This window comes from Lacerta agilis, chromosome 1 (genome assembly GCF_009819535.1).
Source record: "Lacerta agilis isolate rLacAgi1 chromosome 1, rLacAgi1.pri, whole genome shotgun sequence".
Lineage (NCBI taxonomy): Eukaryota > Metazoa > Chordata > Lepidosauria > Squamata > Lacertidae > Lacerta > Lacerta agilis.
The window spans coordinates 5625428-5647366 of record NC_046312.1 but is presented as its reverse complement, the minus strand read 5'-3'; the positions used below and the strand labels follow the sequence as shown (position 1 = coordinate 5647366).

The 21939-nt window shown below is 49.0% G+C and overlaps 1 protein-coding gene across 2 annotated transcripts in view; it reads right to left on the bottom strand.

Moving 5' to 3' along the window:
- Positions 1-4966: 4966 nt before the first annotated feature.
- The window catches only part of FBXO34 (F-box protein 34), a 75176-nt gene continuing 58203 nt past the window's right edge, over positions 4967-21939 (bottom strand). For both annotated transcript variants that reach the window (XM_033167058.1, XM_033167148.1), the window contains 2 exons: positions 9491-9700; positions 4967-7747 (listed from right to left, as the gene is read on the bottom strand). In XM_033167058.1, coding sequence (XP_033022949.1) covers positions 5677-7747; positions 9491-9570 — 2151 coding nt within the window. In that variant the 5' untranslated portion in view covers positions 9571-9700 and the 3' untranslated portion in view covers positions 4967-5676. The remainder of the gene's footprint in view (positions 7748-9490; positions 9701-21939) is intronic.

Below are 21939 nucleotides of genomic sequence, written 5' to 3'. Positions count from 1 at the left end.
AGACTAGTTCTGGGAATCCCCGTGTGTTTTCTAAAATTGTAAGGAACGCTACGAAGATGGCAGTATTGTGTGCTGTATACATCTGGGTGTCTGTCATCTTCCACTGCTATGAACACAAAAGTGACCCCCTAATACAGTGGTTTTCAACCAGTGTGCTGTGGCACCCTGGGGTGCCTTGAATGATGGTCAGGGGTGCTGCGGGCAACAGTGACCTCTATCTTTTTTTATTCCCTCCCTCCTCTTAATGCCCTCGCATCTCTGCCTCCCTAAGGCTTGCACAGCTGTTTGTTGCAGCAGCCCTGCTGCTGTCCTAGCCGCCTCCCTCCTTTGGCCAGTCTCTGTTGGGCCACAAAGGCTGGGGGCCTCCTCTTCCCGGGCCCCCGTGGGGCGGTGTGAGGAGGCACCTCTCTTTGGGGCAGCAGCTGCTGCCCAGAGAAGAGAGGAGGCTGAGGGGACACTCCACAAGGAAGGGTGTCTGGAAAAGGGCGAGAGGCTGCCAGCTCTGCAGGCAAGCGGTGGCATAACAGGGCTCCTGAGCCTCGCTGGGGTGCCACAGAAAGAATGTAGTTGGTCAAGGGAGCCGTGGACTCAAAAAAGGGCCCCTTATGCTTCTGTGGCTAATTTGGGAGACCATATGCAATGCACCGAAACAGGGAAAGAACTGCCTCTCTACTTGTGGAATGTGCCCCTCTCATGCATACTGAGCAATATTGTCTTCTCCCCCAGATCAACGGCAAATAGCACCTTTTCCCTAAAGCCTGATGTGTAGAGGGAACATTTTTCTTGTCACTACTGTTGTCAAGCAGCCCCACCCATTTATTTATCTCATGGTTTTATTCTGCTCTCACCTGCAAAGGCAGGTGTATGTGGTTCTTCCACCAATCGGACTGGCTGTAGCTCTCCAAGCGGAAGGTCCTGGAATTAATCCCCGGTATCTTCAGCTGAGGCCCCAGAGAACTGTTGCCTCTGATCCTGGAAGTAGCAGCAAATCCGCTGTTTCACATCAGGATCTCCTTCCGGGGAGGCACCCCCAGACGCTGGAAGTTTCAGTACAGGGAAAAAAGGGACTTCTTCACACGGCATGTGGTTAAGCTACGAAATTCACTAATTCAAAGATGGAATGGTGGTACTAGTCTCTGGGTACAAAGAAAACAGGTGCTCTCCTGCAGGGGCTGCCTATGCAGAATAGGTTTTCCCAGGTGTTTTGAGCTACAACTCCCATCAGCCCCAGCCAGGATAGGGGCAAATCGCCATCAGTTATGTCATTGCTACTGGTAGATTGGCTCTCTGCTGCCGGAGGTGATTTTCAACTTGCAAAACAGATTCTATTAACTTTTGTTCCTTCTCAGAGGCCTAGCCGACTAAAAAAAAAAAATGTTCTCCCTTCTCTTCCTAATACTTGTGACTGGTCAGGCCATAGGAAGCTGCCATATACCAATGCAAAAAAGCCAATGCAATTCTGGGCTGCATCAATAGGAGTATAGCATCTAGATCAAGGGAAGTAATAGTACCACTGTATTCCGTTCTGGTCAGACCTCACCTGGAATACTGTGTCCAGTTCTGGGCACCACAGTTCAAGAAGGATACTGACAAGCTGGAACGTGTCCAGAGGAGGGCAACCAAAATGGTCCAAAGCCTGGAAACGATGCCTTATGAGGAACGGCTTAGGGAGCTGGGTATGTTTAGTCTGGAGAAGAGAAGGTTGAGTGATATGATAGCCATGTTCAAATATATAAAAGGATGTCATATAGAGGAGGGAGAAAGGTTGTTTTCTGCTGCTCCAGAGAAACGGACACGGGGCAATGAATTCACACTACAAGAAAGACAATTCCACCTAAACATTAGGAAGAACTTCCTGACAGTAAGAGCTGTTGGACAGTGGAATTTGCTACCAAGGAGTGTGGTGGAGTCTCCTTCTTTGGAGGTCTTTAAGCGGAGGCTTGACAGCCACCTGTCAGGAATGCTTTGATGGTTTCCTGCTTGGCAGGGGGTTGGACTGGATGGCCCTTGTGGTCTCTTCCGATTCTATGATTCTACCAGTGTTCCATCTACCTCAGTACTGTCTACACAGGCTGGAAGCAGCTCTGCAGAATTTTTAGGCAGGGAACCTTTCCCAGCCCTGCCTGGAGATGCTGAGTGTTGAACCTGGGACATTCTGCATGCAAAGCAGATGCTCTGCCCCTGAGCTACAAACCTTTTTGACCTTTTTTCATCTTGGAAGCTCTTCTCAATTTCCCCCCACCTTATCAACATTCCCCTTTCCAGTGTGAAAATGTATTCCCCACAGGGAACAAAGTAATAGTGCTTTCTCTATCTCAGAAACCAGGCCCATCAAGGAGAACCTAAAACACAGGCCTTGCATAATACAGTCATGGTGACTCATGCTAAGTTAGATATTTTCTCAGAGGACTTTCATAGAATCAGAGTTGGAAGAAACCACCAGGGCCATCCAGTCCAACCCCCTGCCAAGCAGGAAACACCATCAAAGCATTCCTGACAGATGGCTGAGGACACCAAACCAAGATGAGCAGCAAACGTTTTAGAAAACATGGGAGTGTTTCATAGATAGCAATTAATTTGAAAATCAACAAGAAGCATGGTTGTGTTTCATGTAGGAACAAAAGTGCCAACCATCTCTATAGCCAGGTTGAAGCAGTTTAACTGGTAGCAAAGTGGGCTAGCAAACTGGTAGCAAAGATGGGCTTGAGGGCATCCTGATCAAGTTTGCAGATGACACCAAATTAGGAGGGGTGGCTAATACCCCAGAGGACAGGATCACACTTCAAAATGACCTTAACAGATTAGAGAACTGGGCCAGAGCAAACAAGATGAATTTTAACAGGGAGAAATGCAAAGTACTACACTTGGGCAAAAAAAATGAAAGGCACAAATACAGGATGGGTGACACCTGGCTTGAGAGCAGTACATGTGAAAAAGATCTAGGAGTCTTGGTAGACCACAAACTTGACATGAGTCAACAGTGTGATGCAGCAGCTAAAAAAGCCAATGCAATTCTGGGCTGCATCAATAGGAGTATAGCGTCTAGATCAAGGGAGGTAATAGTACCACTATATTCTGCTCTGGTCAGACCTCACCTGGAATACTGTGTCCATATGCTACATAATTTAATCTGCTACTTGTTTCTACTAATAAAATACACACGTTTTCATTCATCAAAGTTAGCTTCCAGAGCTGGAGGGAAGTTGCTACTCAAAACAAAAGGTTCCAACAGTCAAATCCATGTGTGTGGCAAGAAGTGACTGCGCTCGAGGCACCTGCAGCTTGCCTTTGATCAAAGTGTTCAAGCGCCTATTAGTCGGGAGTAAACTCTATGAAGGTTATGTAACTCTGAATGCCTAAATATTTGGAAAACATCAGCATGCCCGTGTTGATTTTGAGCATTCCAGGAAACATCGTGAATGCCTGAAAATCGAGTGTGCATTCCATAGCATACGTGCACACCTGCTTTTTGACATTTGCAAAATTAAATCGGAAATGGCTAAGATTCACATTTAAATTTCAAAATCCAGTTACTTTTAAATACAGAGGGATTGTATCCAATGGCTGCATGAGTGGACGTTCATGCAACCAATCTTAGAATCATAGAATCCTAGAGTTGGAAGAGACCCCAAGGGCCATCCAGTCCAACCCCCTGCCAAGCAGGAAACACCATCAAAGCATTCCTGACAGATGGCTGTCAAGCCTCCGCTTAAAGACCTCCAAAGAAGGAGACTCCACCACACTCCTTGGCAGCAAATTCCACTGCCGAACAGCTCTCACTGTCAGGAAGTTCTTCCTAATGTTTAGGTGGAATCTTCTTTCTTGTAACTTGAATCCATTGCCCCGTGTCCGCTTCTCTGGAGCAGCAGAAAACAACCTTTCACCCTCCTCTATATGACATCCTTTGATATATTTGAACATGGCTATCATATCACCCCTTAACCTTCTCTTCTCCAGGCTAAACATACCCAGCTCCCTAAGCCGTTCCTCATAAGGCATCGTTTCCAGGTCTTAGACCATTTTGGTTGCCCTCTTCTGGACACGTTCCAGCTTGTCAGTATCTTGTTCTTTCACTCCTCTCCCTGAAAACCCTTGCACATACACACACCCTTCTATAGGCCTGGGATTCCTCCTGGACCGTGTGGGCAGAGTCACACACAAGCTCAGGATGGTGGAAGTGTCATTCAAAATCAGGTGGCAACATTCCTGGTGCAAGATCCCACAATTACATCAGCTGCCTTCATTAGGCAAAATAAGGCAACTGCCCCAGGTGGAGAGGTAGCTGCACCCTCTTGGACAGCCCACCTATGCACCAGGGCTACGTGGCCTGTACTGGACTCCCTAAACTAGCCTGTTGCCTTCCGGTGTAGTGGGAGAGTCTGGTGGCTGCATAGCAAGACCCAACTACCAGTCCATGGGATTGGGTATGCAGAAAAGGGAGGGCGCACCATCCCGCCCCAGGCAGCAAAGTGTCCTGGGCTGGCCCTGCTTCTCTGACCGTAATGCAGAACACTTTTGGAGAAGAGGTTAAGGGGTGATATGATAGCCATGTTCAAATATATCAAAGGATGTCATCTGGAGGAGGGAGAAAGGTTGTTTTCTGCTGCTCCAGAGAAGCGGACACGGGGCAATAGATTCAAACTACAAGAAAGAAGATTCCACCTAAACATTAGGAAGAACTTCCTGACAGTAAGAGCTGTTGGACAGTGGAATTTGCTGCCAAGGAGTGTGGTGGAGTCTCCTTCTTTGGAGGTCTTTAAGTGGAGGCTTGACAGCACATCTGTCAGGAATGCTTTGATGGTGTTTCCTGCTTGGCAGGGGGTTGGACTGGATGGCCCTTGGGGTCTCTTCCAACTCTGATTCTATGACTTTCACACAGCCAGAATGTTTGCAATACCACCCCTTTTTAAGAGAGAGAGCATTAACAAGGAAAAATCTTGAGAGGAAAAGAGAGGTGAGCAAGAGCAAGGTTCAGAATGCACATTTTATTTTACGGTAAAAAAAAAAAATGAAACAAAAACCAGGTGAGGTGGGCATTGGAAGCCAGAGCTTTTTCTCAACACTCTTTGCTCTAAGAAAAAACACCCCTCTTTCACTTGCTGCCACCCTAAGATATAACAAATATTTGTTCTAGCCTATTTTTTTAAGGTTGTCCAGTTAAACCATCTTTTCGAAGATTCCTCTTTTACCTATTTAGAGTTTCCTTCCAGAAACATTTTCAATATATATTTATATTTATATATATTTATATATGTATATTTTTGTACAGGATATACAGATTTGAAAATGAGACACAGTTGTTGTTTTTCTTTACAACGACGACAACACGGGACTGTAGCCGCAACACACTCGTAGCTGCGTTGTAGTGTGATCTTCAACGTTGGTCAACCAGCTGTCAAGTCACTCTGACGGGCAAGGAGATTCTGGGAGCATTATGTACACGGAAGGGCTATTTCTCTCTCTAAAAGGTTAAAAAAGGCTCTTGTGATTTAGAAGTTATGTGCAGTTTCTTCATAGCCCTGTGGAAGCGGGAAATAGAAAGGGGGGGGGACGGGACAAAAAAAAGGACCACCCACAAACTTATATACAGTGTAAACATCACAAGGCATAAAACATCTTTTTCCCCTCCCCACCGAAGATATGAGACTCCACAAAGGTTGCGCCAGGGAGGGCATGCTAACAGTCCTCTTCCGCCTCCCTGGGTTTCTTGTGCAGAGCACGGTTAAAGCTGTGGCAGGCAGGCACCCAGTGGTTGTCGTGGAGGCCGAGCCTGCAGCCGGGGACGCTCCTCTGGGACCGGTGGCAGCACATCCAGTAGCCGGGTCCGTAGGGCAGGGCTTGGCAATAGGGCTTCGGGTGCCAGCGGCACAGCGAGACGTCGCCCTTAGTGTACTTCTTCTTGCACTGCTTGCAAGGGTCTTCCCGGTAGCGGGGGTCGCGGACCCAGCGGGAGTCCGCCGGCCGGATGTTGTAGTACCCAATGAGGAACTTGAAGTACCCGCAGGTGCATTTGAGCGCCACCAGGCTGCGGGTGGGCAGCAGCCCGAAGATCTTTACGATGATGTGGTGCGGCAGGAAGAGCAGGTACTGTTGCGGCTCCAGGAGCTGCTGGATCTTGAACCTGGTCTCCAGGAAGTCGTGAGATCTCTGCCGCTTCAGGCGCGAGGAGGAGAGAGCCTGCGGGGCACTTTCCGACGGCGCTTCCTGGGGCTCCCCGGGAGCGAGGGCGGGCAGGCGCAGGGATTCATCGCCCAGGGAGGTTTCCTTCCCTTGAGGGCCCACTCGGCACTCTTCGGGGAGGGTCTCCCCCGAGCGCAGGCACTCCTGGGGGGGCTCGCACCTGGACAGGAGCAAGAAGAGTCTTCCCGGAAGAGGGTCTTCGCCCAAGGCGGCGTCGCAAGGCTGGGCGGCTCTGCAGCCGGCGTCCCTCTTGGTGACAGAGATGCTAATGCTTACGGACTCTCTCACTCGTGCGTTGGGAGCCAGGCTGGGAAGAGTCGCTGGCTCCTTCGGCGTACAATCAACCGTCGCTTTTCTGCTGTGCAAGGAATGTGGGGGTGCCTGAGCAGCTTCCGGATATGTGGGTTTGCTCGCCTTCTCAGAACTGAGCCAGCCATGGCTGGAGGAGACCGACCCTCCCTGCTCAAGCGTGAGATGGCCGTTCCCAGCATGGGCACCTGCGATCAAAGATAGCTGGCCTTCCAGCGGCGCATGGGGCTCTTCCTGGCCGGGAGCTTCTGGGGGCGCCTTGCCGGCGTCGTTCTCCGGGGGCGCCCCGCTCGCCAGCAGCATCCGCCCCACGTTCCGCCGGAAGCTGTTGTTCCTCGAGAGAGATCCGGCTTCGCGTTCGTTCTGGCGCCGGAGACACTCGGACTCCAGCTTGGCCACCATGTCCAGCACTCGAAGGGGCTCTGCCTGCTGCTTCCCATCGCTGCCGCCGCTGCTCCCCCCACAGGCTGCCTTTTCAGAGGGAGCTTCACAGGCTCCTGGGGTGGGGAAAGGTCCGGGAGAGGCTAGGGGAGCGGCTTTGGGCTGGCCAGGGAACTTGGTCACAGCAGAGGCACTGGGGCAGTTTTTGGAGCAGTCGGCCAGCAAGACGCTGGCTCTTTGCTCCAAGAAAGCAACCATCTCGACGACCGACAGGGGCCGTCCCGGGAAGCCCCCCTCCAGGCCATCATTCACATTATGGACAGAGCAGTGCTCAATGCCGCAGGCAAATGGCTCAGGCTGGTAGCACCTCCCGCTCGCCTCCCTCATCCTTTCCAGGTGGACCTTCGCCTTCTTGATATCCAGCGACTTTTTCCTGCGCTTAGTGGACCTCCCGTCGATGTCCCAAGTGCTCTTGTTCTTCACGGAGAGCACCCGGCTGCGGTCGCCGCATTGCTGGGCCGCAAAGAAGGCGACCTTCTCCTTAGTGTTCCCCGGCTTCACGATGGCCCAGATGTCCAGTGGCCCCTCTCCGTCGTCCCCCTGGTGGATGGTGGCCGGGAGGGCGGCTCTTCTCTCCTTCCCGCCGGGCCCTTCCGCGTGGCTCCTGCTGCCGCCGATCGTGTTGGGGGAGAGGGACCCCAATGGCTTCCGAAGAGATGGGGTTGGAAAGAGGCTTGGCTCGGGGCTGCTGGGCTTCTCCTCTTCTGCCAACCTCGGCTGGCTCATTGGTGGGCTTCGGGGAGGGTCCAGGCTTATTTCGAGAGGCCGTTCTTTCTTCTGTAACTTGAGATAGGGCTTTAAGTGCATGCCAGATATTCTAGGGAAGAGAGAGAGAAATACACGCATTAAAAACCGAAACCATTGCTAATTTTTGAAGTGTGCTTTCGTACACAAGGAGCTGAGAGCTGAGAGATCAAGAGGAGATGGGATACTTTTTTTATAGAGTAGGCAGGGAGTTGTGTGTTCATACACGCACATGCGTGCACACAGACACACACATATAAACACATATTCATAAACACGTGTGTGTGTGAGAGAGAGAGACAGTCTTTTCGGCCTCTCAAGACTGAGTTCATTTTTCAAATTGATTATTTGTTTGGATTTTATTTCTAAGGCTGAGCGGCAGACCCGTCATCCTGTCGGGACTTCAGAGCAGAGGATGCTGACCCAGAATTAAGCCATGACCTTTCTTAAGATTTAGTGTCAGGAGTATAACGTATTTCTGGACACCGCAGAGTTAGACACAGACTTTTCTGGAAGCTTCTTGCTATTCTATAATTGACTAGACAGCTCAACGCAGGAACTCAGGAACTCACTGGATAACTATATACAGTATTTATTGATTGAAGCAACTAGTATCCATAAGTTACTATTTACAGACTTTACAAAATAAAAGAAACAAAACATAAAATCTTTCTCTCTGTCTCTCTCTCTCTACACTGACCACTTTCTCCACACACTAACCACACAGCTCTCACACAGAGCTGAGTCTTTAGGAACTTCATTGACCAATCACAGGTCGTTGCTAAGGGTCTGAGAGAGAGCAGATCTGGGCTTTCTGCCAACTAGTTAATTGCTTGGAGATAAGGCAGCTGCATTTCTGCACGTAGGCAACTCTGAAATCTCTAACAACCTTAGCATGATTTCTCAAGCATCCATGAATTTTTGGAGGAGTCCAGCATCTTCTGTCTTAGCATGAGGGAGTTAGGAATGAAGGCCCAGACACATCTTAGGAGGGCGGCTTTTCCTTCCTAGGGTGTTGGGTTTTTTAAACCGATCATTGTTGTCATAAGCTGTTTCAAGGGTCCTACTTTGGCAGGCAAGGGACACAAATATTTATAATGAAGTGCAGTGGTACCTTAGATCCTGAATGCCCTGGAACTCGGAAGTTTTGGCTCCCGAACACCGCAAACCCAGAAGTGATTGTTCCGGTTTGCGAATGTCCTTTTGGAACCCAAACGTCCGAAGGGGCTTCCATGGCTTCTGATTGGCTGCAGGAGCTTCCTGCAGCCAATCAGAAGCAGTGATTTGGTTTTCAAACGTTTTGGAAGTCGAACAGACTTCTGGAACAGATTCTGTTTGACTTCCAAGGTACGACTGTACGTACTGGGAAAATAGTGGACATTCCTATCCTCTGCTTCTTGTTTTCTAGTCAGCTACCCAGTCTATAAAAGACTATAGCTATTAGCCCAGGGGTCAGCAACCTTTTTCAGCCGTGGGCCAGTCCACCATCCCTCAGACCATGTGGTGGGCCGGACTATTTTTTTTTTGGGGGGGGGGTGGAATGAATTCCTATGCCCCACAAATAACCCAGAGATGCATTTTAAATAAAAGCACACATTCTACTCATGTAAAAACACGCTGATTCCCGGGCCGTCCATGTGCCAGATTGAGAAGGTGAATGGGCTGCATCTGGCTCACAGGCCTTATACCCCTGCCATAGCCTTTCCCTTTGCAATTCTGACACAAACCGCCTTCATCGTAGGAGACATCAGAGTCACCTGGGACACAAAAGAAGTCTATAAATTGCCAGGAATCCAGGCTTTGCATCTAACCGTACCGTTTGACCGGGTGTAACGCGGAGGATGTGGAATTCAGCAGTTCCCGGTGGAGGCCAGCTCGGCAGGAACTCTTCATCATAACTCTCCCCTCCACCTCCACCTGTGGCAGGTTGTCACAGCCAATCCATCCCGGTCCTCTGGCGGGGCTCCTGCCTGAACTTATCTCGCTCCACGCGGCGGTCAACTGGGTCTTTGGCACCTAAAAAACGCTGGGGGGAAATGAAAACAGAGAGGCGTCGTTAGAACGCAGCAAAGATACACAACCCATTGTGCATTATGCACACCAGCGGCATAGCAGCTGCTATTAAGTGAACTGCATGTTTAAACATAAAAATACAGGAAGGTGCCTTATAGGGGTCAGGCAACTGGCTCACCTCCTGCAGCAATGTCTATTTATTATTATTTATCACATTATCATATTTATGCCTCACTTTTTACTCCAAGGAGCTGAAGGCTGAATACAAGGTGGTTCTCCCCCTCCTTGTTTAACTACCACAACAAACCTGTGAGGCAGATTGGGCTGAGAGGCAGTGACTGGCCCAAGGTCACCCAGGGAGCTTCATGGCCAAGTGGGGATTTGAACCCTGGTGTTGCAAATCCTAGTCTTGGCACTCTAACCACTGCACCACACTGTTGTTGGACTGCAACTCCCCAGTGATCAAGGATGATGGGAGCTACAGTCAAGTAATACCCAGAGGGCACCATGTTCCCCACCCCTGCTTATATATGACTTTGGGTGCAGCAGACAGAGTTGACACCCACCAGCCTGCCCTGCCCTGATGCCTTCCAGTTGTTACTGCACCCAGACAGGATGGCCAGCGGTCAAGGATGATGGGAGATGCAGGCCGGTGACATCTGGAGGGATGCAGCTTTGCCGCACTTGGTCTATAATGACAGGTAGCAAATCTCCAGGGTTTCAGATAGGAGTTTTGTCTCCCTGGCAATGTATGGGGTGTTAGGGAGAGGGGCAGGATCTCTGCTGGGAGACACATCGTGCTCTTTCTGGGATACTTTGTGCACCTTCGGTCCCCTGCACTCAGCTCTCGCCTGTGGCTCCTAGAAGCTGTTTGCATGCGACAGTGGCCACACCCCGGGAAACAGTTTCAACTGAGCGGCTAAACCAGGTGAGGGGAGCTGATGGGTGTCAAACCCTCGGTGAGTTAAAAGGCTAAGGAGTAAACCTGACACAAAGCCTGTTGGATGGTGCCTTGGACACCTCCTTGCGGCAATTCCTGCAGCCAAGCCGGTGCCAAACGCATTGCTCTGCTTTCCTTTGGACCACATCAGCCAGGCCGGGGGGGGGGGGGGGCGCTTGTCATCTGGGCAGCCCAGGGCATCCATATGCACCATCCAGGCTTGAGACCCAGGGATGTCACTTGGGCAGCAAAAACAACGCAGGAAGCAGCAGTTACAAGTTGCTGGTCTCTGCAACTGTAGCAGGCGCTGTGATTCATAGAATCCTAGAGTTGGAAGAGACCCCAAGGGCCATCCAGTCCAACCCCCTGCCAAGCAGGAAACACCATCAAAGCATTCCTGACAGATGGCTGTCAAGCCTCCGCTTAAAGACCTCCAAAGAAGGAGACTCCACACACTCCTTGGCAGCAAATTCCACTGTCCAACAGCTCTCACTGTCAGGAAGTTCTTCCTAATGTTTAGGTGGAATCTTCCTTCTTGTAGTTTGAATCCATTGCTCCGTGTCCGCTTCTCTGGAGCAGCAGAAAACAACCTTTCACCCTCCTCTATATGACATCCTTTGATATATTTGAACATGGCTATCATATCCCCCCTTAACCTTCTCTTCTCCAGGCAAAACATACCCAGCTCCCTAAGCCGCTTCTCATAAGGCATCGTTTCCAGGCCTCTGAGGTCTGACCAGAGCAGAATATAGTGGTACTATTACTTCCCTTGATCTAGACACTATACTCCTATTGATGCAGCCCATAATTGCATTGGCTTTTTTAGCTGCTGCATCACACTGTTGACTCATGTCAAGTTTGTGGTCTACCAAGACTCCTAGATCCTTTTCACATGTACTGCTCTCAAGCCAGGTGTCACCCATCCTGTATTTGTGCCTTTCATTTTTTTATTTTTATTTTTGCCCAAGTGTAATACTTTACATTTATCCCTGTTAAAATTCATCTTGTTTGCTTTGGCCCAGTTGTGTAATCTGATTCTCTGTCTAATCAGTTGTCTAATCTGATTCTCCAGCAGACTGACTTTGCCCCCAGAGGCACGCTTCCTTGTCTCTCAGGACAGAGCGAAGGCAACAACCCGGGACCTCCTGCCCACACAGTGCATATACTCTGCTCCTGAGCTGCAGTCTAATGTCCCATCCTCCCCCCGCCCCTATCTCCTGTGACAGCCACACACGTTCTCAACAACTGCACCTTGGGAAGAAGGATGCTGTGGCATCGAACAGCTTGCCATTGTCTTTTGGCAAAGGATGGGTTGGTCCTGTAATACGATGTTTCACCCCTTTTCTGGTCCTTGGACCCCTCATATTATAGGGAAGCAGAAAGTAGGAGCAGTAGAACTGCTTATGCTGCAGACTTTCCAAATCCAGGCAACATATTGGATTTCAGAGGAGTACAGGCTGACACACAGCAGGAGTGGCTGCCCTTCGTGGCCCCTTGGGCCGAGGAGACTGCAGAATGAGCACAAGCACAGCTGCTGGGGGACTTGTTCCCAATCTGCTCCTTACAGCATGTGTGCCTCTCCCTCTTACACGCACCCCCCCCCAAAAAAAAATTCACTTGAGTGTAGGATTGTTGTTTTTCCACATAAGAGCGTTTGCCTCCACACTGGAGAGAACCTGGAGGGAAGCCTGGAAAACGTCAGACACAAACACGTGACCTTCAGGCAGAGCCCAGGGTGGAAAACAAGCCCTGAGCTGGAAAAAATATATATGGATTAGTCAGTGCCAAGGCAGTGGAATGTCATCTGGTTAAATACTGGTTGGTATCTAGGAAATTGTGCCACTGAGTTGCTAAACAGGCCGTACTGGCAATTAGGTGGCAGCATGTAGCTTTGTATGTGGACCGAGAACTCCCAGAAGTGCAAGCTGGATTTTGAAGGGGCAGAGGAACCAGAGACCAAATTGCGAACATGCGCTGGATTATGGAGAAAGCTAGAGAGTTGCAGAAAAACATCTACTTCTGCTTCATTGACTACGCAAAGGCATTTGACTGTGTCGACCACAGCAAACTATGGCAAGTTCTTAAAGAAATGGGAATGCCGGATCACCTCATTTGTCTCCTGAGAAATCTCTATGTGGGACAAGAAGCTACAGTTAGAACTGGATATGGAACAACTGGTTGGTTCAAAATTGGGAAAGGAGTATGACAAGGCTGTATATTGTCTCCCTGCTTATTTAACTTATATGCAGAATTCATGAATCCCAAACCGGAATTAAGATTGCCGGAAGAAATATCAACAACCTCAGATACGCTGATGATACAACGTTGATGGCAGAAAGTGAGGAGGAATTAAAGAACCTTTTAATGAGGGTGAAAGAGGAGAGCGCAAAATATGGTCTGAAGCTCAACATAAAAAAGAACTAAGATCATGGCCACTGGTCCCATCACCTCCTGGCAAATAGAAGGGGAAGAAATAGAGGCAGTGAGAGATTTTACTTTCTTGGGCTCCATGATCACTGCAGATGGTGACAGCAGTCACGAAATTAGAAGACGCCTGCTTCTTGGGAGGAAAGCAATGACAAACCTAGACAGCATCTTAAAAAGCAGAGACATCACCTTGCCAACAAAGGTCTGTATAGTTAAAGCTATGGAAGTGAGAGCTGGACCATAAAGAAGGCTGATCGCCGAAGAATTGATGCTTTTGAATTATGGTGCTGGAGGAGACTCTTGAGAGTCCCATGGACTGCAAAAAGATCAAACTTATCCATCCTTAAGGAAATCAGCCCTGAGTGCTCACTGGAAGGGCAGATCCTGAAGTTGAGGCTCCAATACTTTGGCCACCTCATGAGAAGAGAAGACTCCCTGGAAAAGACCCTGATGTTTGGAAAGATGGAGGGCACAAGGAGAAGGGGACGACAGAGGATGAGATGGTTGGACAGTGTTCTCAAAGTGACTAGCATGAGTTTGGCCAAACTGCGGGAGGCAGTGAAAGATAGGTGTGCCTGGCGTGCTCTGGTCCATGGGGTCATGAAGAGTCGGACACGACCGAAGGACTGAACAACAACAACAACAGTGTAGCTTTGTAAGCCTTCAACTCTGCAGTGCTGCATCCAGAATCTTGTCAAGCGCTTCAGAATGACAGCATTGTTTAGACTTTCTTCCTGCACTCAGTCCAGATTTCTGCAGATCTAAAATCCCTGACTAAGAGACACAAGCATAGGTCTGCCACCATACTACTACTAGGAAACTGTAATACATTTCCGAGCACAATTCAAAGTGTTGGTGCTGACCTTTAACACCCTAAACAGCCTCGGCCCAGTATACCTGAGGGAGCGTCTCCACTCCCATCGTTCAGCCCGGACACTGAGGTCCAGCTCTGTGGGCCTTTTGCCGGTTCCCTCCCTGCGAGAAGCCAAGTTACAGGGAACCAGGCAGAGGGCCTTCTCGGTGGTGGCACCCGCCTTGTGGAACGCCCTCCCACCAGATGTCAAGAAGATGAGTAACTACATGACTTTCCAAAGATATCTGAAGGCAGCCCTACTACTACAAGATATCCCTTTTAAACAAGGGGCTGCCACCTCTTTGCCAAGCCCTTTCCCCTACACCTGGCCAAAGCCCCTCCCTTTATACCTTAACCACCCCTCTTCTTCCCCCTTACAGCTTGCCTGGAGCCACCACCCGTCACGGTTTGTCCCAACCCCCAACATCTTTTAAAGGAGGGTGGAAGGCGCTTCCGAGAGCCGTCTGCCCAAGCGCAGTCTGTTCTCCTTCAGAGAGCCGTTTGCCAAACTAGCCTCTGATGTGCCTCCCACATGCCTTTATACAGCTCTTTTTGGGTGCCTGCCAGCCGTGCTGCCTGCTTGTTTTCCTGCTAGTCTGTCATCACATTGGAACTGCCATGGCCACCTGTTGGTGGCCATGGGAACTGCAGTGAGATGACAGACTTACAGTTTTATTATCTAGCAAGAAAACAGGGTGTGCCTAGTCCTCGCGATCAAACTGAAAAGCTCTGAAATGCTTTTACGGTGCCTCATGACGATGGAGAACCCAAGAAGGGTTCTTGCAATGGTTGGGAGGCAGCATCACCAGTGCCCTGTTCCGCACTTTGCCCTCCTCACATTGCTCCTACTCCCATTGCCATCTCAGCTCAATATCTGTGAACTGTATGCCTTCTAGACCCAACTCTGCTGTCCCCTTCATACTGTTCTCCAGAAGGCACTTTACAAAACATGAGAGAAGTACTGGGCACCAACAGGGCTTTGAGACCATAGCTGAATACTGATAAAGATTCGGTGGGAAAAGGACAAATGCAGTAGCATCAGAGGTGGCTCCAAGATATTGCTGCCTGAGGACCCTTTCTCAGCCCTAACCCGGCCCTCCTCCAACATGCAGGCGGCATAAGCACAAGCAAACCCCAACAGGAGGCGCTGGGATATTTGCAGAATACCACCAGCAGTGATAGACTCTGTGTTATTGTACCCTGTCTGGCTATATGGAAAATGACTCTCCATTTGAGGGATGGCGATAAGGGGCAAATTCACGTGCGTTATCTTTGTGGAACAGATGAGATGCTGAATGGCATTCTTCCCGATAGAAATTCACTCACACCTCCTTTGTGTAGGGGAAGGCCAGTTCTGAAAAATAGTGTACTATCTTGTCCTTTGTGTTGCCTCTTATCTGCAGTGTTTTTCTGGAAATAAACTCTTTTAAGCCACAGCCCATATGTGTGTGTTTTCAATCAAATGTGAGCAGGTGGTTAGCCTATCTCACCCTGTGAAAAGCAACTGAACTCAGCAGCAGAATGTAGCCCTGCCACCACCTCTTCTTCCTGGAAAGCCACCCTTATTAAATTTTTCTGATCAGCCACACCCCTGTGTTACTATTTAGAGAGATATATATTTTGGGGTTGGGGGTAGAAAATAAAGGTACTAGTCCATAAGGAGAAGAAAACCAACAGTTTAGCAGTAACTTTATGGGAATAACCAAGCGATCACAAAAGAGTGGCAAGCTTTTGGATTCTCCAGGACTCTTCATCAGGAAAAAATGTTACTCAAAGCAGGAGAGTAAAGGAGAGACTTTATAAAAAACAAAAGAAAGGGGGGGGACACAAAAATTAGGTTGAAGCCATGAGGGCAGCCTAATTTTTGTACAATTTCCCCCCTCTTGCCCCTCACCCACTACTTTGTATAGCATCTTGCCTGCTGAAGAGTGGATGCAAATCGGAATGGCAATATCCATAAAAGCTAGTGGAAGAACATCTCAACCTCCCAGGACACTCTGTAAGTGGCTGCTCTGGAACAACTGAAGGACAACATGAAACTGCCGAATTCATCAAGACGTTTAATGCCGTCACTTGTGGGTTAACTGGAGACAAATGATTTTTTTTAAAAAAAAAACACACCAAATGTGTTACTTGCTTAAATAGATAGCAATATCTGTGCTATCTTGGACTGTTTCTTGCAAATGTGCAGGTGTTAATACAATCATCTCAGTGGCAATCGCTAATCTGCTACTATGAAGGCTTAAAGGTGTGCCTAGTTAACATATATATTGAGTTCCAATTATCACCGGCTGTAATTTTTGCATCTCATTGCCATTCAACTCCCACCTTAAAACTTTTCTTCTTTCTATACCTGCCAACTAAGATGCCACCTTCGTGTACCTGATGAAATGGGCTTGAGTCCCCAGTCTGATTGTTCCATCAAGGTTACTCCCATAAGAAGCAGCGCAAGACCATCCTCAAACCGGTCCCAATTTTGCAGAAGGTTGCTCTGCATCCTGAACTCTTCCATTCCAGCAGGCAATGTGAATTCAGCGTGGGATACAACTCGGTGGTGAGAAAAGACCCCTTCAGGTCCCCCTGAGAGCAGCTGGGGTGTAGGTGGTACTCACGGGGCGACAGAGAACGGTGAGGGAATGGGGGTCAGTGCACAGGAACCAGAGGGAGCCCTGTTTCCACAAACATGGCAGGTTCTGAGACGTAGCGAGCAGCCTCGGAGTCAAGGGTTAAAAGGGGAGCAGAGCTGAGGTGCTGGGTTTGCAGCATCTGGGCTTGACTGACTGCAGCATCAGGGCTTGATGAGGCCAGGGGAACCTCACCTGTCCTGAGCCTAATCCAGCTGAGGAATCACAACCCTCCTCCCAGAGCTAATGAGCCCCACCTGGCCAGCTAGGGAGCTGGGTTGTGGGCCTTTGCCTGCCTCAGCCCCCCCAGAGCACGGTTTATCCAATCTGGGGTCTCCAGCTAGCAGGACCAGTGGTCAGCGATGATGGATGAACTGTAGTCCAAAAACAGCTGGAGACCAAAGTTTGGGAAACACTGTCCCAGAGCGTACCTGCCACTGCTCCCTATGCAACGGAAAGCACAAAACACACACAAAACTATACAATTTTTTGCAAAGAGAGACAAAACTTTTGATTTATGAGCATGCTTAAGTTATCCAATATTAAAAGCTCAGGGGAGGGCATCGGTATTTTTAATCACGGGTTCTTATGGGAGTTTTCTTTCTACACATTGTTTTCCTCCTCCTTCGTATTCCTGCTTGTGTGTTAACAGAGGAGGAGGCCCCTGGTGCAAGTGCACTGACCCCGATCCCCTTGCCCTTCTCTGTTGCCCTGTGAGTACTTTCCAAGCCCCCAACCTCTCCTTCTCCGTCCCCAGCTTGCCCCGGGGTGTACCAGTCACGGCTGCACCCCTCGCTGGGATCCCCTTCCTCATCCCCATTGTCCTGCCAGTTTGTGACACTGAACTGAACCTTGACTGCGTTTCCTGACTGTCGCACTTTGGACTTGGCTTGCTGTATTGAACCTGGACCGTATTTCCGGACTACTTGCCAGCATTTGCCCTTGGGACTGTATACACCAGCAGGACTGGTCGCCAGGTACGCCCGGGTTCAGGACACCAATGATCAAGGTCAGGGGTCAGCAACCTTTTTCAGCAGGGGGCCGGTCCACCATCCCTCAGACCTTGTGGGGGGCCGGAGTATATTTTGAAAAAAAAAAAAGAACGAATTCCTATGCCCCACAAATAACCCAGAGTCAAAACAAAATAAAGAAATTCCTTCCATTAGCACCTTAGAGACCAACTAAGTTTGTTATTGGTATGAGCTTTCGTGTGCATGCACACTTCTTCAGATACTCACGAGATGCATTTTAAATAGAAGGACACATTCTACTCATGTAAAAACACCAGGCAGGCCCCACAAATAACCCAGAGAAGCATTTTCAATAAAAGCACACATTCTACTCATGTAAAAACAAGCTGATTCCAGGACCCTCTGCGGGCCGGATTTAGAAGGCGATTGGGCCGCATCCAGCCCCCAGGCCTTAGTTTGCCTATCCCTGATCAAGGATGATGGGGGCTGCAGTCCAGCAAAATCTGGAGGGCACATTAGCTACCCCTGCCATACAGAAACATTGCACCTGCACAAACACACACAGCTACAATTGGCCACAAGGTTTGGCGAAGGCTCTCCAATCCCACACATGCAAGCATGTATAACCATCACCTGTGACAGAGTTTGGAGGCTCCTTACAACCATTTCACATCGAGGAGTTTTCTGCTGCAGGTTGTTTCTGAAGGTCCCTCAGTCTCAGTAAGAATTTCTAGGGGACTGGTCTTTGTAATCTGTGACAGCAGAAACAAAGAGTCTTCTGACACCTTATGTCTTCAAAAGTGCTGCTTCATGGCTAATAGAGGGTGCCATTTGTATGCACCCAATTAGGCCTCAGGGACGCGGGTGGCGCAGTAGGTTAAACCACAGAGCCTAGGGCTTGGCGATCAGAAGGTCGGTGGTTCAAATCCCTGCGACGGGGTGAGATCCCGTTGTTTGGTCCCTGCTCCTGCCAACCTAGCAGTTTGAAAGCACGTCAAAAGTGCAAGTAGATAAATAGGTACCGCTCTGGCAGGAAGGTAAACGGCGTTTCTGTGCGCTGCTCTGGTTCGCCAGAAGTGGCTTAGTCATGCTGGCCACATGACCCGGAAGCTGTACGCTGGCTCCCTCGGCCAATAAAGCGAGATGAGCGCTGCAACCCCAGAGTCATACGCGACTGGACCTAATGGTCAGGGGTCCCTTTACCTTTAATTAGGCCTCAGGGTGGCCTGATGTGGTAGATGAAAGACATTCAACCAGGAAATTCAATTAAATGTTTTATCTGTTCTGGTAATCAAAGCCTCTCAACCTGATTGGCCTTTCAAAAAGTCATGAGGTACTTTAGAGATTCAAATCTAACGAGGGCCAAAGCTTAGGAGATGCCCGGGGTGACTATACAAGAACAGCAGCAGTGCCCACCTCCAGGCAGATCAGGGGCTTTGGGAGAAAAATAGGCAGCCACTCTCCACATTGCTAACTTTCCATCGAAAGCAGTAAGTGACTTACAGCTTAAGGAATGTTGATAACTGAGGTTTTATTTCCCACTTGCTCTCTCAAGTGCTCCTGAATAACCTGTTTTTAAGGCAAAATGGGGAACACCTCCAGCCTTGGTTGAAAGAGCTGGCAAAGCGCTTGTCACTGCAAACACTGAATCTACACACATTTCCAGTCTGGCAGGATTTGGATTCTGCTGCTTCTGGAAGCCAAGCTGTTGATGCAGCAAGAAGGGAGGAAGATTTAAGAGCTGAAAAGGGAACTGGGAGCCATCCAGCTATATGGGAGGCAGCGTATGCCCAGGAAACACTATGAGGAAAGTCAAAAGCAGCTCAGAGGCAGAGCTGCATGCAAAAGACTCCGGGGTTCAGTCTCCAGCATATCCGGGTAGGGCTGGGAAAGATTCCCTGCCTGAAACCTTATGAGAACGGCGGCCAGTCAGTGTGGACAATACTGAGCTAGATGGACCAATGGCTAGACTCAATGTGAGGCAGCTTGCCATCTAATAATAATGATAATAATAATAATAAGTAAATCAATAAATATTTTTTTATTTATACCCCGCCCTCCCCGGCCAAGACCGGGCTCAGGGCGGCTAACACTGAATATAAATACAGTAAAAACATTCAAAACAAAACAGTTGATTAAAATATAAGTTAGAATACAGTTTAAAATGCAGCTTAGAATGCAGCCTCGTTTTAGTTGTAGCCTATAGATCAAAGCCAGAGGAGAAAACGTCAAATATTCACCCGGGCCAACTATCCATGCTGGTCCTACATGGGCCAGCAAAAAGTGCCGAGGGAAAATATATATACTAATCTCATATAAGGGGTTCTATAGAAGAAGAAGAAGAAGAAGAAGAAGAAGAAGAAGAAGAAGAAATGAGGGGGGGGGGGTTAGACTGAGTCCAGCCCAAAGGCCAGGCAGAACAGCTCCGCCTTGCAGGCCCTGCAGAAAGATGTCATCTTCCTATGGCCTCGGAGTCTTGTCTGAATTCTGAGAACCTTATGGCTGGTTTGCACATCCACACACCGCCACGTAAATTACTTCACACAGGATGGCTTGCAGGTGGACCATGCAAACTGATGCTCCAAGGTTGCGCTGGAAACAGATCCTTGTGAACAGACAAGAGATTCTTGCTTGTCCTTTGGCTTCCCTGAATTGTGAGTGCACTGTTCACAATTCAGGGAAGCCAAAGGACAAGCAAGAATCTCTTGTCTGTTACTTTGCCTCATCGCTAGGTGTTTCCTACGCCCCACCGTGAAACTTAAAAAAAAAAAAAAAAAAAAGGTTCAGGGGATCTTGGTTTCCCCTGCTGTCTAGAAGAGCATCCGAAAGAGCTGGGAAATAGGACCAGGAAGCACTCAGCCCATGCCCATCACCAACCCCAGACTCTGCATCCACCAAACTTTCAGGTAACTACAGGGAGAATTTGGGTAAGTTACACTATCGGCTACCTGCAGTTGTTTCAGAACTACATCAAGAATGGCTGTTTGTGAATGTTTAACCCCCACCTCTAAAAAGTTTAACCCCCACCTCTAAAAAAAGTTTAACCCCCACCTCTAAAAACCCCACCTCTAACCACACCTATCAGCTGTTCACCCATTCCCACCACCCTTCTGAGTAATACCCCTCCCCACTCCCTCACTATATATAAGGGTCTGGTGACTTCTGTTTCAGTGTATCTGAAGAAGTGTGCATGCACACGAAAGCTCATACCAAGAACAAACTTAGTTGGTCTCTAAGGTGCTACTGGAAGGAATTTTTTATTTTATTTTGTTTTGGCTCTAAAAAGGAGAAAGCAATAAATCACTGTGGTATCCCTCTCTCTCTCTCTCTCTCTCTCATTGCAGCAAGGGGGCCACTTCCGTTTGAGTGTCGTGTGCGTATGTGTATGTTGTACACACACACAGCCTCTTCCTTTTGTAGTGCACCAGGCATGGGGAACCATGGACCCTCCAGAGGTTGTTGGACTACAACTCCCATCAACCCCAGGACCACTGGCCATGCTGGCTGGGGTAGTGGGAGTTTGACAGCATCTGGGGGGGTCGCATGTTCCCCACAGTTGTGGGAGATTCCAGATAGCTCAGCTGGTTGGAGCGTGGCGCTGCTAACACCAAGGCTGCAGGTTTGATCCCTGTATGGGACAGCTGCGTATTCCTCAGGGTCCCTCCCAAATCTACAGTTCTATGATTCCCAGCTGGGATTGGCCAAGCCTCTTAGCTGGAGAGAGAGAAAGAGGACCAGGGGCAAACAGAAGCCTCCAAGTGTCTTCGCTGCCCCATATAAACAGTCTGCAAGACTTTGGACAAATCACTAATAATAATAATAATAATAATAATAATAATAATAATAATAAAATTTATTATTTATACCTCGCCCATTTGGCTGGGTTTCCCGAGCCACTCTGGGCGGCTTCCAACAAAATATTAAAATACAAACATTAAAAGCTTCCCTAAACAGGGCTGCCTTCGGATGTCTTCTGAAAGTCAGGTGTTTTTCTCTTTGACATCTAGTGGGAGGGCGTTCCACAGGGCGGGCGCCACTACCGAGAAGGCCCTCTGCCTGGTTCCCTGTAACTTCGCTTCTCACAGGGAGGGAACTGCCGGAAGGCCCTCGGAGCTGGACCTCAGTGTCCGGGTTGAATGATGGGGGTGGAGATGCTCCTTCAAGTATACTGGACTGAGGCCATTTACTTCCAGGGAGGGGGGGAGAGGGAGAGAGAGAGAGTAGAAATCCAAGTCGCTTGCTTTTTCCATTCTGGGTGTTCCCTGCATTGTTTTACAGCACCGATACTGGAGACGGTTTTCCAGCTGGGGGTTGCTGTTTTCATCGCCGCTACTAAAAACAAACACCCTCCCAGCTCACACTGACAAGTATCTGGAAAGTCGCTGGAAGAGCCTCACACCCTGAAGAATGGAGGGGGAAAGTCCACAGAGGAATGAA